This window comes from Falco punctatus (assembly GCF_963210335.1).
Source record: "Falco punctatus genome assembly, chromosome: 6".
Lineage (NCBI taxonomy): Eukaryota > Metazoa > Chordata > Aves > Falconiformes > Falconidae > Falco > Falco punctatus.
The window spans coordinates 47,434,441-47,451,873 of NC_137585.1; the positions used below are offsets into that span (position 1 = coordinate 47,434,441).

At 38.6% G+C, this 17,433-nt stretch overlaps 1 protein-coding gene across 1 annotated transcript in view; it reads left to right on the forward strand.

Moving 5' to 3' along the window:
- NR1H4 (nuclear receptor subfamily 1 group H member 4) overlaps positions 1–17,433 on the forward strand; it is a gene marked incomplete at its 5' end in the record, with an annotated part of 38,633 nt that overhangs the window by 15,286 nt on the left and 5,914 nt on the right. The window contains 6 exons of the mRNA XM_080394175.1: positions 1,297–1,437; positions 5,084–5,217; positions 5,730–5,828; positions 6,927–7,026; positions 8,548–8,694; positions 17,252–17,365. Coding sequence (XP_080250301.1) covers positions 1,297–1,437; positions 5,084–5,217; positions 5,730–5,828; positions 6,927–7,026; positions 8,548–8,694; positions 17,252–17,365 — 735 coding nt within the window. The remainder of the gene's footprint in view (positions 1–1,296; positions 1,438–5,083; positions 5,218–5,729; positions 5,829–6,926; positions 7,027–8,547; positions 8,695–17,251; positions 17,366–17,433) is intronic.

Sequence of the window (17,433 nt, forward strand, 5' to 3'; positions counted from 1 at the left end):
GGGGGACAGTATCTTAGCTGAACACATTCTGAAAACACACAGAAAAATCCTGCAACTGACAAAAATTCATATTCACATCTGCCTTGTGATTTGAGTATGGAAGACTGGGTCATATCTGGTGCCTCTCTTAGTCCATCAAAATGCCAGGCTGGAAAACGATGGTGGTTTTACTGTGCCAGCCAGTGGCAATAAGAAAGCAAAAGCTTTGTAAATAGCTCTGATTAATGTAAATTTACACATAGCTCTAGTTGGAAATGCACCATAAGTCAGTGATGTGCCAGCAGGAGCTTCCAGGAGTCTATTTCAGAAACCTGCTGTTGGATGTGGAGGAGAACTGATTCCCTCTGTAGCTGATGCTAGTCTCTGCCATATCAAGGACAACGTGAGAAGATTGTGATGGCACAGTAAGTCACACTAAAAATTCAGGAAATATTCAAGTCATCATTGGCAGCAACAACTCTGTTGTTTTGTGATGACCCTTATTCAATTGCATTTAATATCTTGAGCATGCCACGTTTGCCCACGGTGCCACTCAGAGGTGTGCTAGGCAGCAGCCAAATAGGAGATTTGGACAGACTGAGCAAAGGTCTTCTCAATTTCTTGTATCAGTAGCTGTTTGCAGTTGCCACTCTGTAGTTTTGGAGTGACTTTAGTAATGTTACCAGTAGAACTGCCTGTGTAGGTGAAATTAGGTGACTCCTTAACTCATCAGGTGGATAATATTTAGTGAATGAGGCTGGAGTATCTTGTAAACAGCGAAGGAGGCCACATGTACAACAGGTGGGTACAATGTAGCTTTCTTATTAAACTTGGGGGTGGGCAAGCAGACCAGTATGTGGAGCTTCTGCGGCTCCCAGGAACTGAGGGAATGGTGACGAGTTACTCAGCTCTCTTTCTGCACATCCTGTACCTCAAGAGACTTAACAGATTCATGTTTTTTTCACCAGCTGTTTATATGATATCACCCTACAGCTCGAGTGCTGGTGTTCACCCTGCTTCTGCCAGGTTTCAGATTTGGGCCTGATTTTTCTCAACATCCACAGTTCTAGGACCTTACCTTGGGCTAATGCCTAATGTTTGGGCCCATCATTTATCATGTTGATTTATTAAATTATATGACTTTGATACTGTTGTCAACATAAATATAAGGAATATAGCAATCTAAGCACTGAAAGAAACAGTGCAGTAGAAAATGTGTCATTCAGAAAACCCAATGAAGACAGAGGTGCTCTTCAACTTGATTGCTTTGCTGCTTTGAGAGTTTTCTTTTATCTGTGTCGCTGTTGTGTTGTGCAGGGTTCTTCAGAAGAAGCATCACAAAAAACGCAGTGTACAAGTGTAAAAATGGAGGCAACTGTGAGATGGACATGTACATGAGAAGAAAATGCCAGGAGTGCCGTCTAAGGAAATGCAAGCAAATGGGCATGTTGGCTGAATGTATGTATACAGGTATTTGCATCATATAGTCAGTGTGCCTCAAATACTGTATTTATTCAGTTAGGCTGGTTTTAATAATAAATCTATGAAAGATATCATCTGGCAGGTGGAAGGTGCATGAAAGATGCTGCTGCGTCTGTGTATCAAATCCTGTTGAAAAAGGCAAATGTGCACTTACAAGCAATGGGATTTAGTTGGCGGTCGGGGCACAAAGGTGTAAGAGTTGAGCAAATGTTAAGGAAGGGCTGTCCTGCACTAGATGACAGCCATTAGTCTGCTTGAACAGAAAGGAAAAGCAGGCATCAGGGGAAGTGAGTCTATGGGAGATTCCCCAGGAGCAAGGAGTTTGCAGTGTTGTGGGAGCCAGAGCAGGAAAGTCCTGGTGCTTCCCTTAGCTACTCTTTCTGGGGCTCTCCCTGTCAAGTTATTGTTAGCCAAGTCCAAATTTTGGCATTCAAACAATGTCATTTTCAAGAAAAGAGGAGGACTGCTGCTAGCAGGAAGTTTCAGTGGACTTGCCAAGTGTATGTTCCCAGACCTCACCCAGCAATCACACAAAGCCTGCTAAGGGCTAGCCCTTTATTATAGTCTCATAAGCTCTTCTTGTGGCACTATAGATTTTCCTGCCTTGCATACAGGCATATAGGTAGAACTGTATCCAGAAATAAATCTGATAGACTTTATAATATGTCATATTAAAGTGAATTTTCTATTCAGACCGACAGCATATAAACTTCATTGAGCTTCACATTGCATAACTTAGAATAACAGGTATATTGGAGGGCAACTTTAAACACATTTAAAATTCCATTTTGACAGAAAATGTTGTTAGATCCATTATTTTTGCAAGCTTGCTCCTGAAAACCATCTGTAAACATCTGCTCTTCTGCCTTCCACGAACCGAGCTACAATTTATTTTTCTTGATGGCTCCAATCATTTTAGCATACACATATGTGTGAAACCAATTTAGGTTCATACAGGAAATTAATCTACTTGGAATTTTTAATATACTTCTATCCCTCAATCTGATCAGAAGATGCTATATTAACTGTTGGTTTTGTGAGAAACAATAAGCTCCATCAATATCTGGAATGCATTGCCAGCATAATGTAATTAATCTTTCATTCTGCAAATTGAACAGGCTACAAAGATCCCGAGATATGACATATTCTCATGCAATACGTAAATATATGAGCAGACGCCACCACTGTGATGACAGCACTCAATGTGTCTGTAAGTGTCAGAGGATAACAGCTCGCCTGTGATGGTGATTCCAGATACATTGTTCCAAAATTTTGAGGGTTCAAAATAGCCTGAGTGACTCAGTACAACAAAAAACAACCAATCACCCAAAAAACCCCCAAAAATAGGTCAGTGTAAGTAATACTGACTGGGCTCACATGAAACTTTTAAGCTGGCCTATCGTTTTCACAAACTGGCATATGTGAAATAAAAGCCAGTGAGTGCTACTGCCATCTGATTCTCTCTCTCTGCAACGGAAACACTGGGCAGCTCGTGTTGCTCATGACTTAACCATAAGCATGTTCTAATGCACTGCAATGAGGATGTTTGGCAAGGTACAGTTTAATGGCTTTTAAGTAGGAGTATGCTGTATAATTGCTTTTAGTTCAAGGCAATTCAGGACAGTAAAACACAAAGCTTCTAGTAATATAGAGCATTTGTTCAGAAAAAAAATATGCTAGGAAATAAAAGGTTGCCTTGATCTTTGTTTCACCTACTCATTTTGTAGGATTGTAATTGCAAGCTCTGTGGATTCTTCTCTCCTTCTACACAAGGAGGTAAAGCCTTATAAATATTTATGGCATGGCTACACAACAATCCTACTCCTGCCCTTTATACACAATCCACAGACAGATCAAAATTACTAACCATCAGTTTCAGTCATTTGTTGTCATTTTGATACAAACTTCAAGTTTCTTGGGTGAAATATCTACCTAGGGAAGACCCAGGTTCTGCCACTCTTCCTGGAAGGCAAAACCCATTTAATACCCATCGAAACCTAGCTATCTCTGAGGTAAAAAGCAAAGTCCTGTCTCTCACATCAGTTTTTCAGCTAACTAAAATGGAGCTGGAATAAGATGTCGAGGTACTACTCAGTAGCAGGAGGCGTGAGAAAAATCTGTCTTACTGCTTAAGGCAATTGTCAACCAGATTTTTCCTAGGAAGGTAGTAGACCGGACCCTAAGCTGGTAGAAAACAGTACAAGCCCATTAACACTGCCAAAAGATGCACTGAATAATTTAGAAAAAGAAATCTATGATGCTGAATGGCAGCAGAAATTACATGGCTCGATACCAATTATTATCTCCATCGTTCCTATTCCCCCCTTTCAAGGTATTATTTGCAGGTCTTATTTTAGTCATGCAAATTTCCTCTTCTCTCAGCAGTTCAGGTAGGTTATTTTATATAGTGCTTAAACAGGAAATTAAAAACATTCACAATGATATTCACTGTTTTCATGGTATCTTCCTCCACCATCATATACTCACTGAATGAGCCTCTTTTCCTGCTCCATAGTTTCAAAGGTGAAGAATGAGAAGGATACTTAAAGAAGCTAAAAAAAAAAAAAAAAAAAAAAGAACAAATGATAAAGAAGCAAAAAAGCCCTGTGATGATACGTTTATTTTTAGATGGGTACTTAGATGTTTACTTTTTCATTTGTGCTTTCTGGCTGTCTTCCACAGGTAGTATAGGGTACCTATTGTCCCTTTCTTTTGTTAGCACAAGCAAATTGCTAGTTTTTATGACATCCACACAAGAATGCTCCCTGGTTCAAAGTACTGAAATGTAGTCTAGAACACCCCCCACACCCCCAAATGCAAAAATCCTTTCATTAGGGCGAGTGAAACTCTACAATAAAACCAGGGCTTTTTTCAGTCCTCTAATACAATAAAATGCAAAATAGCAAGACCAACCAGGTAACATTTAAAATAAATATATTTTAAAGGTACATTTGCCAGCCTGAATTAATTCTGAGCCTGCATTTTCAGCAGTTGGTCTATCCATATCATGACACTGTAATGGCTAAAGCCCTGGAGTCCTCTCTTCTGAGTGGGCTTTCTGTGCGAAGATTCTGCATTACTGCCATACTATTGCCTGAAGGACTATTGAGAACAGCCAGTGCCCTTTGTGTAAGAACAGGTGCACCTTGATTACTGTTGTGGATCGGATGAGGATCACGCTTTTGATGACAGTCTTCCAGTTGTTCCCATTTATTGTGCTTTGGTCTGGGTCTTGGAGCACATGAAGGGGTTTTCTTTCGGATGAAACTAAACCAAGACACACTCCAGCAGACTACCATCACTAATGGGTTTTCTGTCTGTAAGACCAGATCAGAACTGGTCCAAAGTAAGAACGCTGACATGCATACTGTGTGGATGCTGGGTCACCAGAACCAACTGTTTTGCTCTGCAGATGGGCTCCTGCTGGTGAGACTGCTCGTTAGTGTGTACTTAGTGTGTCTCATTAGACTCATATCCAAAGATAATGACATGATCAGGAAATGATCTGCACAGGTAAGTGGGTTTGTTAGTGTAAAGGGCATTCATGGGCATGTTTACGTACCTATTCAGTGCCTAATGCATATATAAAACCAGTTGCTATCTGTTGTATTATGTGTTCTAGGTCTGCTAACAGAAATACAATGCAAGTCAAAAAGGCTAAGGAAAAATGTGAAACAGCTCCCAGATGAGACGGTCAATGAAGATAATGAAGGCCATGACATGAAACAAGTGACGTCTACAACTAAAATATATAGGGTAAGGCAACTCTTGTAATAGCTCGTACAGCAGTGGTGATGTTTGAGCTAAATGTGGCTAGTACAGTAAATACAGAGTACTTGTAAACTCTCTGGATCTGTCTGTATTAATTAAAACTCCATCTCCCACCAAGTCAAGGAAATACCTTGACTATAGAAGTAGTTCTGATATTTTTAGTCAAAACTCAATAAAGCACCTATAAAACCCATAAAGTATTTTTTCTGTGAGACATATCTCACGTATATATCACGTATGGTGAGGTGTGATATTAAAGTTATTTGCTAAACATTTCCTTATTTCTAGTAATAAACTACACAAAGTCATGCAGTTTAGAAGCATTATGCACCTCTCTTCTGTAGACTTCTATAGAAATCTCAGTGACCAGCAAAACTCTTGTCTGATTGATCTCCAAGTGTGAGAAATAATGTATAGCTTTTGCTTAAAGCAAGAAATGCTAGATCATTTCTATGACTGCATTTCATGATGGGCTTTTTTTTTTTTTGCCAGTATAGGAGAGAGTAGAATTTACCCCAGAACAGCAGAACCTTCTAGATTACATCATGGATTCATACAGTAAGCAACAAATACCACAGGAGGTGTCAAAAAAACTAGTAAGTACACTGATGAATTCATTTGTGAGATGCACACAACGAAGCTGAGAATTACATGGCAGAAAATATTTGTACTCAGTATAAGTAGGTGTAGTAAACAGTAGAGCAAACTATGGGTAAAAGCTTACAGTTAAAACATGCTTCAAGTGGGGCAGAATCCCTCCCATTCAGTCAACAGTCAGACCACGCCTTTGTTTATCAAACACCAATGCTAGGGAAAAGGTTTCAACTCTGGCAATACACTTTTATGCTCAAATCTATCCTTTACCTTAAAGGTTTATCAAACCTTTGCTGGTTTGAGCTGTGATTTTGACATTGTCAGTACAGGCAGTGATTTGAGTCTGACCTGCAGCCAAGCTTCTTTTCTATAAAAACACCAGCCTGGAAGCTTGGAACTATTTCATTTTTTTTTAATCCAACTTCCCAACATTTTCTAGGCTTGTTTTTTTGTTTCATCTCCTCTTCTTTCCTTTTCCTCTACTTTCTAGAAATTATTTTTTCCCCTTTAGGAACTCCTGGCTTTCGTGGGAGGATGGAAAAAGGTTGAAGAGGAAAAAAGGATTTAAGAGAGATTATGTTTTTTAACAAAACTGTCATGTTTGATCTTTAAAAACCACAAAACTGAAATGACTGTAGAAAATTATCTCCTAAGTCATCAACTTTGACAACTAAAAGGAAGACACTTGCAGTAGGAGGGTTGAATAACCCATGACTAACTTGTGGAACTTATTTGCATGGGAGGTTGAGGAGGTCAAAACCAAAAATATGTTAAAAAAAGGAATAGGCAAATTAATGGATAATAAGGCTTTTGGTTAATTATTATGGTACACATAGAACTTCTATCTCAGAAAGTGCCTAAATCATAGATTGTTAGACACAACACTGAAAGTGAGACAGATATTCCAGAGGAAAGGACACTCGCCACTTCTCTTGTTTCTTACTTTGCCTTCCAAAATACCTTTTTTTGACAACCACTGGAGACAAATTACAGCATTAGATGGACCTCTTTCCTGATCTAGTCTGATAATTCTTGTATTTTATGCTTTTAAATGCAAAGTGACAATATTAACATATTTTGTTTGATTTGATTTTTAACAGTTACACGAGGAATTCAGTGCTGAAGGAAATTTTCTGATTTTAACAGAAATGGCTACCAGCCATGTGCAAGTTCTTGTGGAATTCACTAAAAAACTACCAGGTATATCTACTGCATTGGGCAAATTTTGTTATTGCAAAGTTCACATGCCTTTCAGTTGCCATTTGGTGGTTGTTGTGTATATTTTGAAGACTGTATAAAAATGCTGCCTCTTCTGACACATGTGTGTTCTCCAGACACTCTCGAAAGAGAAGGAGCTTTGTACTCAGAGGAATAATACGTTGAATAATTCAAACACTGCCACTCTGAGATGTAGCGCTCTTTACCTATTGACAAACAAACAAAATGCTCAGAGAAAGGGGTTGTGTGTCTCTAGAGAGATTTTATTTTCGTATATCACTTCAATGCCAAATAGTCTGCCTCTAAATTACCACTAACCCTTGCTGCTCCGCTCCACTCACTTTGCTGCCTTTCTAGCAAAGCCTCTAGGTCATGATATCCACTGAATTGTGAGTCCTAACCAAGGACTTTGCCTAGTTGGTGGCACCAGTATTTATGGTGCTTGCATGGAGTGTTATGGAAAAGCACTGAAAATCTGAGCGTATCATTACTATTTTTTTCAATTCCCAAGTTGGTGTTACATCAAGAGCAAACACTGGGCACGATACAGGTTCCTTGTAATTAAGGAAGGTGAATTGTAACACTTAAGTGTATGAAAACATTTTCTTGGCAATCCCATCATATTGACCCTTCCTCTGTGTGTTACAGACTTGGTTCAAAGCCTAGCACTGCAGCTGTATTTTTTTATGCTAACTGGGATACTGTCTTGTAGGAAAGGAAGAAAAGAGGAGCTTTTTAATTGAATAATCTACTATTTTCAGTGTTGACTTAGAGTATGTCTGGCAGGATTTGTCACCTTTTCATTTCATTATCTTTTTCTGTGCTTCCTCACAGAATATCGGGGTGGGTGGGTGGGTGGGGGTGGTATAAGGTGGGTACCTGCATTGGCAAGCAGGAGGAGAGTTTGCCATTATCTTCAGCTCCCCGTTCTTCTTCAGAGGAGCAGCTGTGTATTCACACAAGTTAGCAAATTTCTCCTGATATCTTCAGTGGGTTCTAGAGTCTTTCTGCTCCAAAAAGAGAAATGCATATTTAAAACACAGCAGGAAGCTCTATGTAAAATAGTATATTGGTTCAAAGGTAAGGTGAAATATTTAAAATTAGATGCTTCAAATGCTGATTTTTGCCATCAAAGTATGGAAAGGGCTGAAAGCAGCATGGCAGTAGGAGAGTATAGAGAGCTCTGGTGGAAATGTTAGGGTGCAGCACCAGGCTAGACAAAATCCCCACTATTGGTTATGCTACGCCACTAGAATTTCCTTATCATGTTCCTCCTAAAGTACCACGAACACTGAAACACAAGTCTAATTCTCATAAACTTTGGTGAGGTCCAAATATGTGTCATTTTCTGGAATCTGGGTTTCAATTTCTGCAGTACTTGGCACCCCTACTGACAACACAAAGCTTACACAGATGTGTAGCACCTCACATGCAAGAACTTCAGGACAGAAAGTAGCGGGGACTTTTCTGTTGCTGCCTTACTTATCTCTACCATCTCCCAAGGCTTCCAAACCCTTGATCATGAAGATCAGATTGCTTTGTTGAAGGGCTCAGCAGTAGAAGCCATGTTCCTCCGTTCGGCTGAGATCTTCAGTAGAAAACTTCCTACAGGACACACTGTCCTTTTAGAAGAAAGAATTCGCAACAGTGGTAAGTATCTTGTTTAACAAGGAAAAAACAAACCACACCATGGCATTTCTGTGTCAGTATTTTGCCCTTGGAAAGCTAGTAAAATTGTTTATTAGCACTGAAACAGGTTTATCTGATTGCTGTTCTTTATATTAACTAGAACAAATCTAACTCAGCCTTGAGTCTAAAGGTCATAAGGTAAAGGTTTATTTATAAATACATTGCAAGTATTTTGAACAACACTATATCAAATAAACCCAGTGCAAGGCTCCAACAATAAGCATGAAAAGTGATGAGGAAGAAATACCACCATTTCAAATTATTCACACAAAATATCAATTATTTATGTTTTCAAAGGCAATCACTATAAGAAGGAAAGAAAAAAAGATTTTAGGATGTTACTGGGGATGACTGAAGGGAACCACCTACTCTTAGGGTCAGTTTGGCAAAATTGAGTCACGCTGCACAAGGTGCATAGGTGAATTATAAACATGGCATGTTCACAGTATGTTTTCTGCTTCTTAAGGTCCATCAAAGGCTCACAGGCTATGATAAACTCTACTGGTTCTACACATAAATCTTAATAATTATGAAAAAGCCAAACAGGGCTGGATATTGCTTGTTCCTTAAAGCAGGCAAAGAAAAGTTTTGCATTGTTATATATTCTTTGTGCTCCACTGATGCAACACTGAGTGTTTTGCCTTTTTCTGTATTGACCAGCAGACTTTACCCAATCCTCACTAAATTCAAATGTAACAACAATTCTGAATCGGAGAGTCTATCTACAGATTCTGGCTTCTGGCCTTCCTTTCTAAAGGTCAGAAGAGGAAGAGACAGGAGAACATTAAATGTCAATACTAGTCATAGAAATGGGCTTGAACTCAGTTCTGAAACTCTTAGAATCAGTTACATGAAGGTACTACTGATGTATGCAAAATTAGGCCAATACTTATATATTTTTATATAAATATATGAAAAGGAGTTAGGGAACTTGAGAATAACTCAGTTGCTGAAGGTATGTATTTAGTTTGGCTTAATACACTCATTTCTAGGTTTATATTTTGTAGGTTTTTATATTTTATTTTGTTTTATCATAAGAGGCTATTGTTCGATGGACTGGAAATGGTGACTTCCACAGTGGTATGGATAGTTTCTGGTCCAGATTCTGCAGGCAGAGAAGTATGCAGTATGCCAAGAAGGCCAGACATATTTCCTGGAAACTGTAATGAGTTGTCATGGATCCAAATGTCTTCATTAAAAAATTTCCTATTGGATTATAACCTAAATTTTTGATTAAAATAGGTCTTAGAGAAATGAATCCATATGAATACATGATTACTGAAAGCTTCTCTAATCTATACAGTGAGTATCAACCTTTTTCTTGTAATCTATACAGTGAGTATCAACCTTTTTCTTGAAGGTGTCAACTGTTTCATAAAAAATAGAAGCAGGAAATACTTTGATCCAGAACATTAAATAAGCCATTATGTCATACCAATGTTTTTTTTCCTTAGTCGAAATTTTAAAATACCCTGTTAATTCTCTGCAACTATTGAGTCCAGATGAGATGCAATTTTTTTTTTTTGAGTGCTAGACTTAAAGATAGCATTTCATATCATAACACAACTATCTGGAATATGACATTGTAACCTGCAGTAATCTTATTTAACTGTCCTGAAGCAGATTTAAAAAATAGCATTTTGTGCAGGAGAAAATTTCAAGACAAGCAATGATTTCAAATGTGGTATTATTTACTCCACAGGAAGACTTCCTGCAATCCTTGTTTTCTGTGGGGAAAAAAGCCTCCCAGGTAAATTAAAAATGAGTTCTGGATCAGACCAAAACTTGAGCTGAATAGCTCCCAAGAAATGAAACACAGTAACTTTTTTAGTGTGATATATATCTATATCTTTTAGCTCTTGGAAAAGGCTCTCTAAAACATCTTCCCTCAAGCCAGGATCAAGCCGGGGACATAAGAGGAAATACTGCTGCTAGAATTTTTCCCTCCTTATATTACAGGAGGATAATGCATTATCCAGCTTACTTGCTGCCAGCTGCATTCTTTCAAAAATGCCTTTGTGGTTTAAATCTGGTCATTTTCAGATGTCTTGAACTTAAATAAAATGAAAGAAAGGCATCCAAATTCTTCTGTTATCATTGCTTACCCATACAGCTTTCAAAAATATTAAATATGCAGTTCACACTCCTGCATGTCATAGGGCTCCACATGGAATAATAGCCTGTACCAACCATGCTAGTAGGGTAGAAACTTTAGAAGTCTCTTCCAGCCTTGCCCAGTTAAGGACCAATGCTACCAAAATCTGCAGCTGGCCAGTATCATATTATAGACTGGTGTAAGAGGTAAGACTGGCCAGAAGACATTAAACCGAAGTCAAAGAAGAAATCCCAAGAAAGTTACACATAAATTTGGAAACGGGGATTTTTTTTTTTTTTTACATACACTTCACTGAAAAACTAAAGACTAAATGCAGTGAACTGAAACACCCTGCAGAAATAGAGACCAGCAGAGGAAATGCAATGATTGTTGAGTGAGAATTTAGAAATTAAATTTATAGGTAATAAATGAAGAAGAAGCATCAGAATTATTCATGGCTCCTAGTGAGGTCCTAAACACTGTAAGGCCATCAGCCATAAATTATTGCTGTTAGTCAGAACTTCTGTCCACATATCTTTAGGTGTAGACAAATGTGTGAATGTCACGTAAGTCCTGTTGTCTAGCCTTGATGTCTGCACCCATAAAATCAGGAAGGATCATGGGGATCCTGCCTGAAAGTCACAAGCTATCCGGACTTCTGTCACCTGTCACCATGTCCACTTTAAAGCTGCTGTCATCTATTAATATTTATACCTTCCCCAGTCAGATTGCATGGAAGAGATTTTTGTGGGGTTTTGTTTGTTTTTTCCTGATAAAGAAGCCAAAGATCTGGTGATGATGACCTTTGAGCATTAGCAGCATTCATTTTTATTCTCATGCTGATGAGGTGTATTTTTATTTCTTAGCTTAGTGTATTGCTCAAGTCCTGGTGCATCTCAGTGACTGCCTTTGTGCCTGATGGTCTTTCTCCATAAGGTGTTATGGAAATTCTTTTATTAGGTGCTCCTGAGACTGAAATCCTCTCCTATTCACTCCAATACTGAGAATTTATGAGAAATACAGACATTTTATTTAGTGTTAACGAGAGCTTGTGCCACTTACTCATTTTATTTGATGCTTCACTATGCATATACCATGTTGTGACTGATTGACTCATTCTGTGAAAGGCTGACATCCTAGTAATTTAATGCTTAGTTTCTTTCTGTTATTTTGAAAGCAAATTCTCCCTGTTATTGAGCAGTATGATATTTTTTAAAAACAGTGCTGGGATACTGAGTGTTTTCTCAGTGAGCATTTATAGCTTGTTTTCCTAAGGACACTGGTTTTGAGTGATCAGGAAGAAACACAGATTTTTATTTCATCATTTTATTCTACAGAGCAGTTCTACTAATTCAGTATTGAGGGATAAGATACTATCTGATATGGACAGAAAGGGAAAGAATCTGGACCCAGATTTTCAGTTGGCAGCAGGACACCTGACACTGTGAAATATACTGTTGTTTTTCATGGATGAGTTACAGGTACTGAAGTACAGTGAGATCCAAGGAAAAAAAGAAATAGCCCCAATTTCAAAGCATTGGCAAGAGGCCACCTTTTGCCCTTGAATGTGGGATACAAAGTTCTCATTCATTTGGACAACAGACTCCTGCAGCCAAAGGCAAGATTTGGCACCAGAGCAGATGCCTAGTGACTTCCATTGCTTTTGGCTTTTATTATTTGATTATTAGTGCTCAGTAACAGTGATGCTTCAAACCCACATTGTGTTGGGGTGTGTGCAGAGAAACAAAATGAAATTATCTTTACTGCTGAGTCCAACATGTCTAACCCTCCAAATGGTCATGTGCCTCCACATGGAAGGAGACACTTACCATCCTATGACTCAACCACAAACTGGCACGCTGCCCAAAACATTTAGAAATTAGGACTGCTTTAAGTTGAAGAGTATAGGAAAGAGCTTTTCTGTTCCCATACAGTCCTGCACAATCTGCCATGCCAAGTTAGCCAGTGCCAGGTTCCTGAATTACAAATGAAGTTGATAAAAGTGTTTAAATTGTTTCTACAGAGTTAATTTATACCCATGAAAACAAGAGCAGATGACAGGGGAGTTTTTCTTCTTCATAATGAAGAAGTTTTCTTCTGCATAAGTGTGCTTCTCCAGGCCAAAAACTTATTTAGACTCAACCTATGAAGATTAGCTCAAGGCAGTGCAGATGCTGCTGCTGTGTGCCAGACCACACTTTCCTCCTGACTGCAGGCACTTAGGCCACTGCCAAAGGATGGTCTGTGGTAATGTCATTTGCATCCTCCTTGCAGGTCTGGTTTGTTTGTTGTTGTTGGGTTTGGGGTTTTTTTTTTTAACTAAGGTTTCTTTACTTGCAATGATGGCTTCATAGTGGTCCTACTGGGTGCTTTTGAGAAGATGTGGTTTTGCTATCCTGCTTGTGAGTTCTCAGCACATGCTAACCTCTTATTTAAGTTGGCTATTCAATCCCTACAAGATGATGACAGAGGAGAGGTCGTGTGCACACGCTCTGGTGTATCCTCTCTACTGGCTAGATTTTCCCCTTTTTGGCTCTCGGCATCAATAGGGTGAATTTGGTAAGCGTTTGAAGGGTACTGATGCATTTGAATAGCTTAGAAGGGAGAGCTCATAAGCAGCATGGAAAGCAGCTCTGGTAGATGAAACGCTGTGAAAGATAAGATGTAATTTTGTGAGTAATTAATATATTTTATTTTCATAAAACAGCTGCTAATATACTCTTCATATCCACTGGCACCTCCATGTTTATCAGAAAAAAAAGATCTCTTCATCCATATCAATCACACAGTGCTAGTTACTGTTAATTAGTACTTACTCTCAAGCTTTCCTCTTGCAATAGATTATTCAATTTTACTGAACAACCAAATTAGAAGAGAGAGCACTGTCTCAAAAAGCTGGCAATACTGACTCGGTATCACAGTAATAGCACCTATTCCAAGATTACGTTAACCGGGTAAGTATTTATGGCTTGAAACTGCAAACCTTGTGAAAGCAACAGTCATCTTACCTTCAGAGATAAATCATAGGAACAAAACCCTAAAAAAAGGCAAGGTCTAAAACAATTCAGAATGAATAACGCTGATGGGTTTAAATCTGGTCTGGTCTAATGCTGCAAGGCCATACTCGATAAAGGCAGTTATTTCCCATTGACTACATCAGGGTTTACAGCCAGTCATGTATTAACATAGAGAAATCAATCAAGTGAATTGTACTATCTTCTGCAGATGATGAAGTTGGGTTGTTGGTTAGGTAAAAATCTGTGTAATTCAGAACGATGCACAATGCAACATGAAGGAGGACCATGTTGTTATTTCCATAATGCTGCATGAACAAAGTTTTTGAAATCCTTTTGAAAAAAAAGTTGAGGAAGCACCATTAACACTGATCAGGAAGCTCTGACTATGTGACACAGCACTGCACAGGGCTCTTGTCTGATCTAAATGAAGAGGGTTAGATGGAGCTAACTTTTCTGTTCTCAATTAAACCAGTGATATAACTTCATCTATTTGATTTTTTTCACTATTGGAGTATGATTTGTGACATTTGCAAAGTCATATAATTCATTTCTCCTCTAGCCTTTCCAGTTATGAGCACCAAATCGCCTATAATTATTTTTCTGATAACCTGAATTGAAGTGACAACATCTTGTACGACAGATAAGGAAAAAAAAAAAAGCAGGAATTATAAACATCAGTTTCCTGCTTTTTTGCTTTCTGGTGGAATTTATTAAATCCGAACTGAAGCGTTTTCAATCACATTAGAAAACAGCCCCCTCTTGTGATGGAACAGCAGCCTGTGCAACGTGCATACAGGATGATGAATTAAGGAAACTTCAGCACAGATGGGATGAGGGCAAAAGTAGTAACCAAGAAAAATTCCATTGCTCTCGTGTCAAAATTGCTCATTTTGCATGGTTTAATTCATAATTGTCTTGTGAGAGATCTGTTTAAAGATTTCAAAGTTTTCTGTTTAGTAAAAGCAGTAAAATGGTGGCATTGCTGTAATCCCTTTTTACTCCCTTTCACCTCTTCTGTTTTGTTTTATATCTCTGTTTGGAGTACAATAATGCAGAGAAGCTCTGTGCCATAATTTCATTTGCTTCCACATCTATACTCATATTTTGCTTCACCCATCCATGCTTCAATTTCTTAATGTTAGATTATAAGCTTTCTGGGGCAAGGATTGTTTTACTGCGTGCTTATACAGTGCCTGGACCAGTGACGACCTGAATTAGTTGTTCCACACCCTGTTCACCAGCATCATTTTCATCATACTTCTGCTATGTTGACAATAGGACTTGAGGAGCTCTGCGGTCAGCAAAACAATGAATTCATCCAGCTGAAAACTAATCTGACCCCAAAAAAAAGAGAAGAAAAAAAAATCAAATTATGAATATGAGAAACAAATGATGGGAGTGTTAGTCACAGCTCACTTCCTCCCATTTCCTGTTGCTGCCAAGATGATCATGACCAGGAGCATGATACCTTGCACAGAGACTTCTAAAAATATCCACTTTGTCTTGGACTTTTCTCATGTCATTGCCAAGCTATTCACTTCCACGAAAGGAATCTGTTTGTTCTGTTTTAAGGCTCAGCTAGACTTACTTTTTTTCCTGTTTCTGGAGTCATGCAAACTTTAAGACTTCTGTGTGTCATCTGTATGTATTCCTTACATATGTCGTATTCTTAGGAACTTTGGCATTTAAAACTGCCCGAGAGACAGAGGTCGTTCCCCAAAAGTCAGGAACAATAAGTGTTCAAAATTTAAATAGTTAACGCTGATGACTAATGACATAAAACTTGTAGAACATTAGATGCTATGACTGTAGTTTGCTCTGTGTAAAGCTCCAGTTGTCTTACAAACTTCCACAGGATGAGCTGGCCCACGTCATATACATCTGCTTAATTGGTTTAGACTCTTCTCAATAGCGATAAACTTGTTACAAAAACAAGATTTGTGGCTTGTAATCTGAAGTGAACATAGGTTGCTCATGTCACATGTTTAAACACATCATTCAGCCACAAAACATATCACACCCTGTGAGACCATACTTTCACTGTTGGGACACATAACTATTCCACTGACAAGTAAGTTCTCAGTGTCACAGCAAAATGTGACTGTTTTGTAGTTTAAGTCAAATGACTTCATGCTTCGTTTCTCTGAGTTTCGCCTGATGAGTTTCATTTTGAACTTCCCCTCCTGGAGGCACTCCAGTCCTAACCAGTCCTGGACTTCAGCTTTGCGTTGTATACAACGCTCAAAACCACATTATTTCATGCCGTTTCCACATGAAGTTATAAAGGCTTCTCCTAGAACAGCTCAAAATTAAGAGTAAAATTAGAAGAAATCCCGTGGCCCTATAAAGGCTTCTCCTAGAACAGCTCAAAATTAAGAGTAAAATTACAAGAAATCCCGTGGCCCTCATCAGTGGGAACAGAGGAGGTTCCCATCCTTTCAGCCAAGGAAGGCCAAAAGCTCTTGCTGTAGAACCACTGGTTTGAATGTCTATACCTCATCAGTGTCACCACTCCAGAGTGGCAAGCAGCCATTGTCAACAGTCTAGTGGCTACTCTGAGTGACTCACCATTTAACAAAAATAAATTGATGTCACAGGATCTACTTCTCTTTTACACCAAAAAGCAGAATGGAGTACATCTGTTAATTTAAGGCTAAGAACATCGTGACCTGATGACAAAGTCATTAAGAGGAAGCCCCATCAGCATGTCCCAGTTTGGTAACCCCAAAGGGTTTCGCTGATGGCAAGAGATTTGCATGATCCCATCCTTAAATCGGGCTGGATTTTAATTATTTATGACTCTGTACTTCGTAATACATTAGTTTATGCTTTAAGGTAGTAGTAATTGCAAGCAAGTTGCTCTTGGAATACAGGTAATCCTAGACCTAGTTAAATTTTCTGGCTACATAAAAGGAGCAATTAAGTCCCTTTATGGAGACAACTGAAGCAACTGCCCAAGGCAGTTAGCTGCAGAGCTGAGCTGGTCTAGAATTAAACCATACACCCTGAGAGCCTTCCGTACGTTTACCATAAAGAAAACATGGGGACTGTTTTGCAGACTGTGCATCCTGGAAACAAGACAGAATATCAGTAGATAGTGAGAAAAACATGTATGATACTTGTCCTGAAGAACTACATAGACAAACCTGTAGAGGAAAAGGAATTGCTTGAAAGAAAAGATTTGCTTGAAACCATCTGAAAAGAAATTGCCAGTGTTTGCCTTTTTCTACCCTGATCTGGAAAACAAGGATGTGCTTGCACTTTTGTAACTAATTGTTTTGCATCAGGCCTGATTTGTGTAGTAAGTTTCTCCCATCAAGACAGTCAGGTTTCAAATACTAATAACTGCTCTGTGGCAATAAACCAGATTATTTCAATGATTAAAAAATATTTTTTTCCTTGACAGGTATCTCAGTTGAATTCATAACTCCCATGTTTAATTTTTATAAAAGTATTGGAGAGCTGAAGATGACACAGGAAGAATATGCGCTGCTCACAGCCATAGTTATCCTCTCTCCAGGTAACTTCTTATCCAGAATTAAATATTAGTGGTTTTGGAATAAAAGCATGAGGAATGTGACCTAAGAC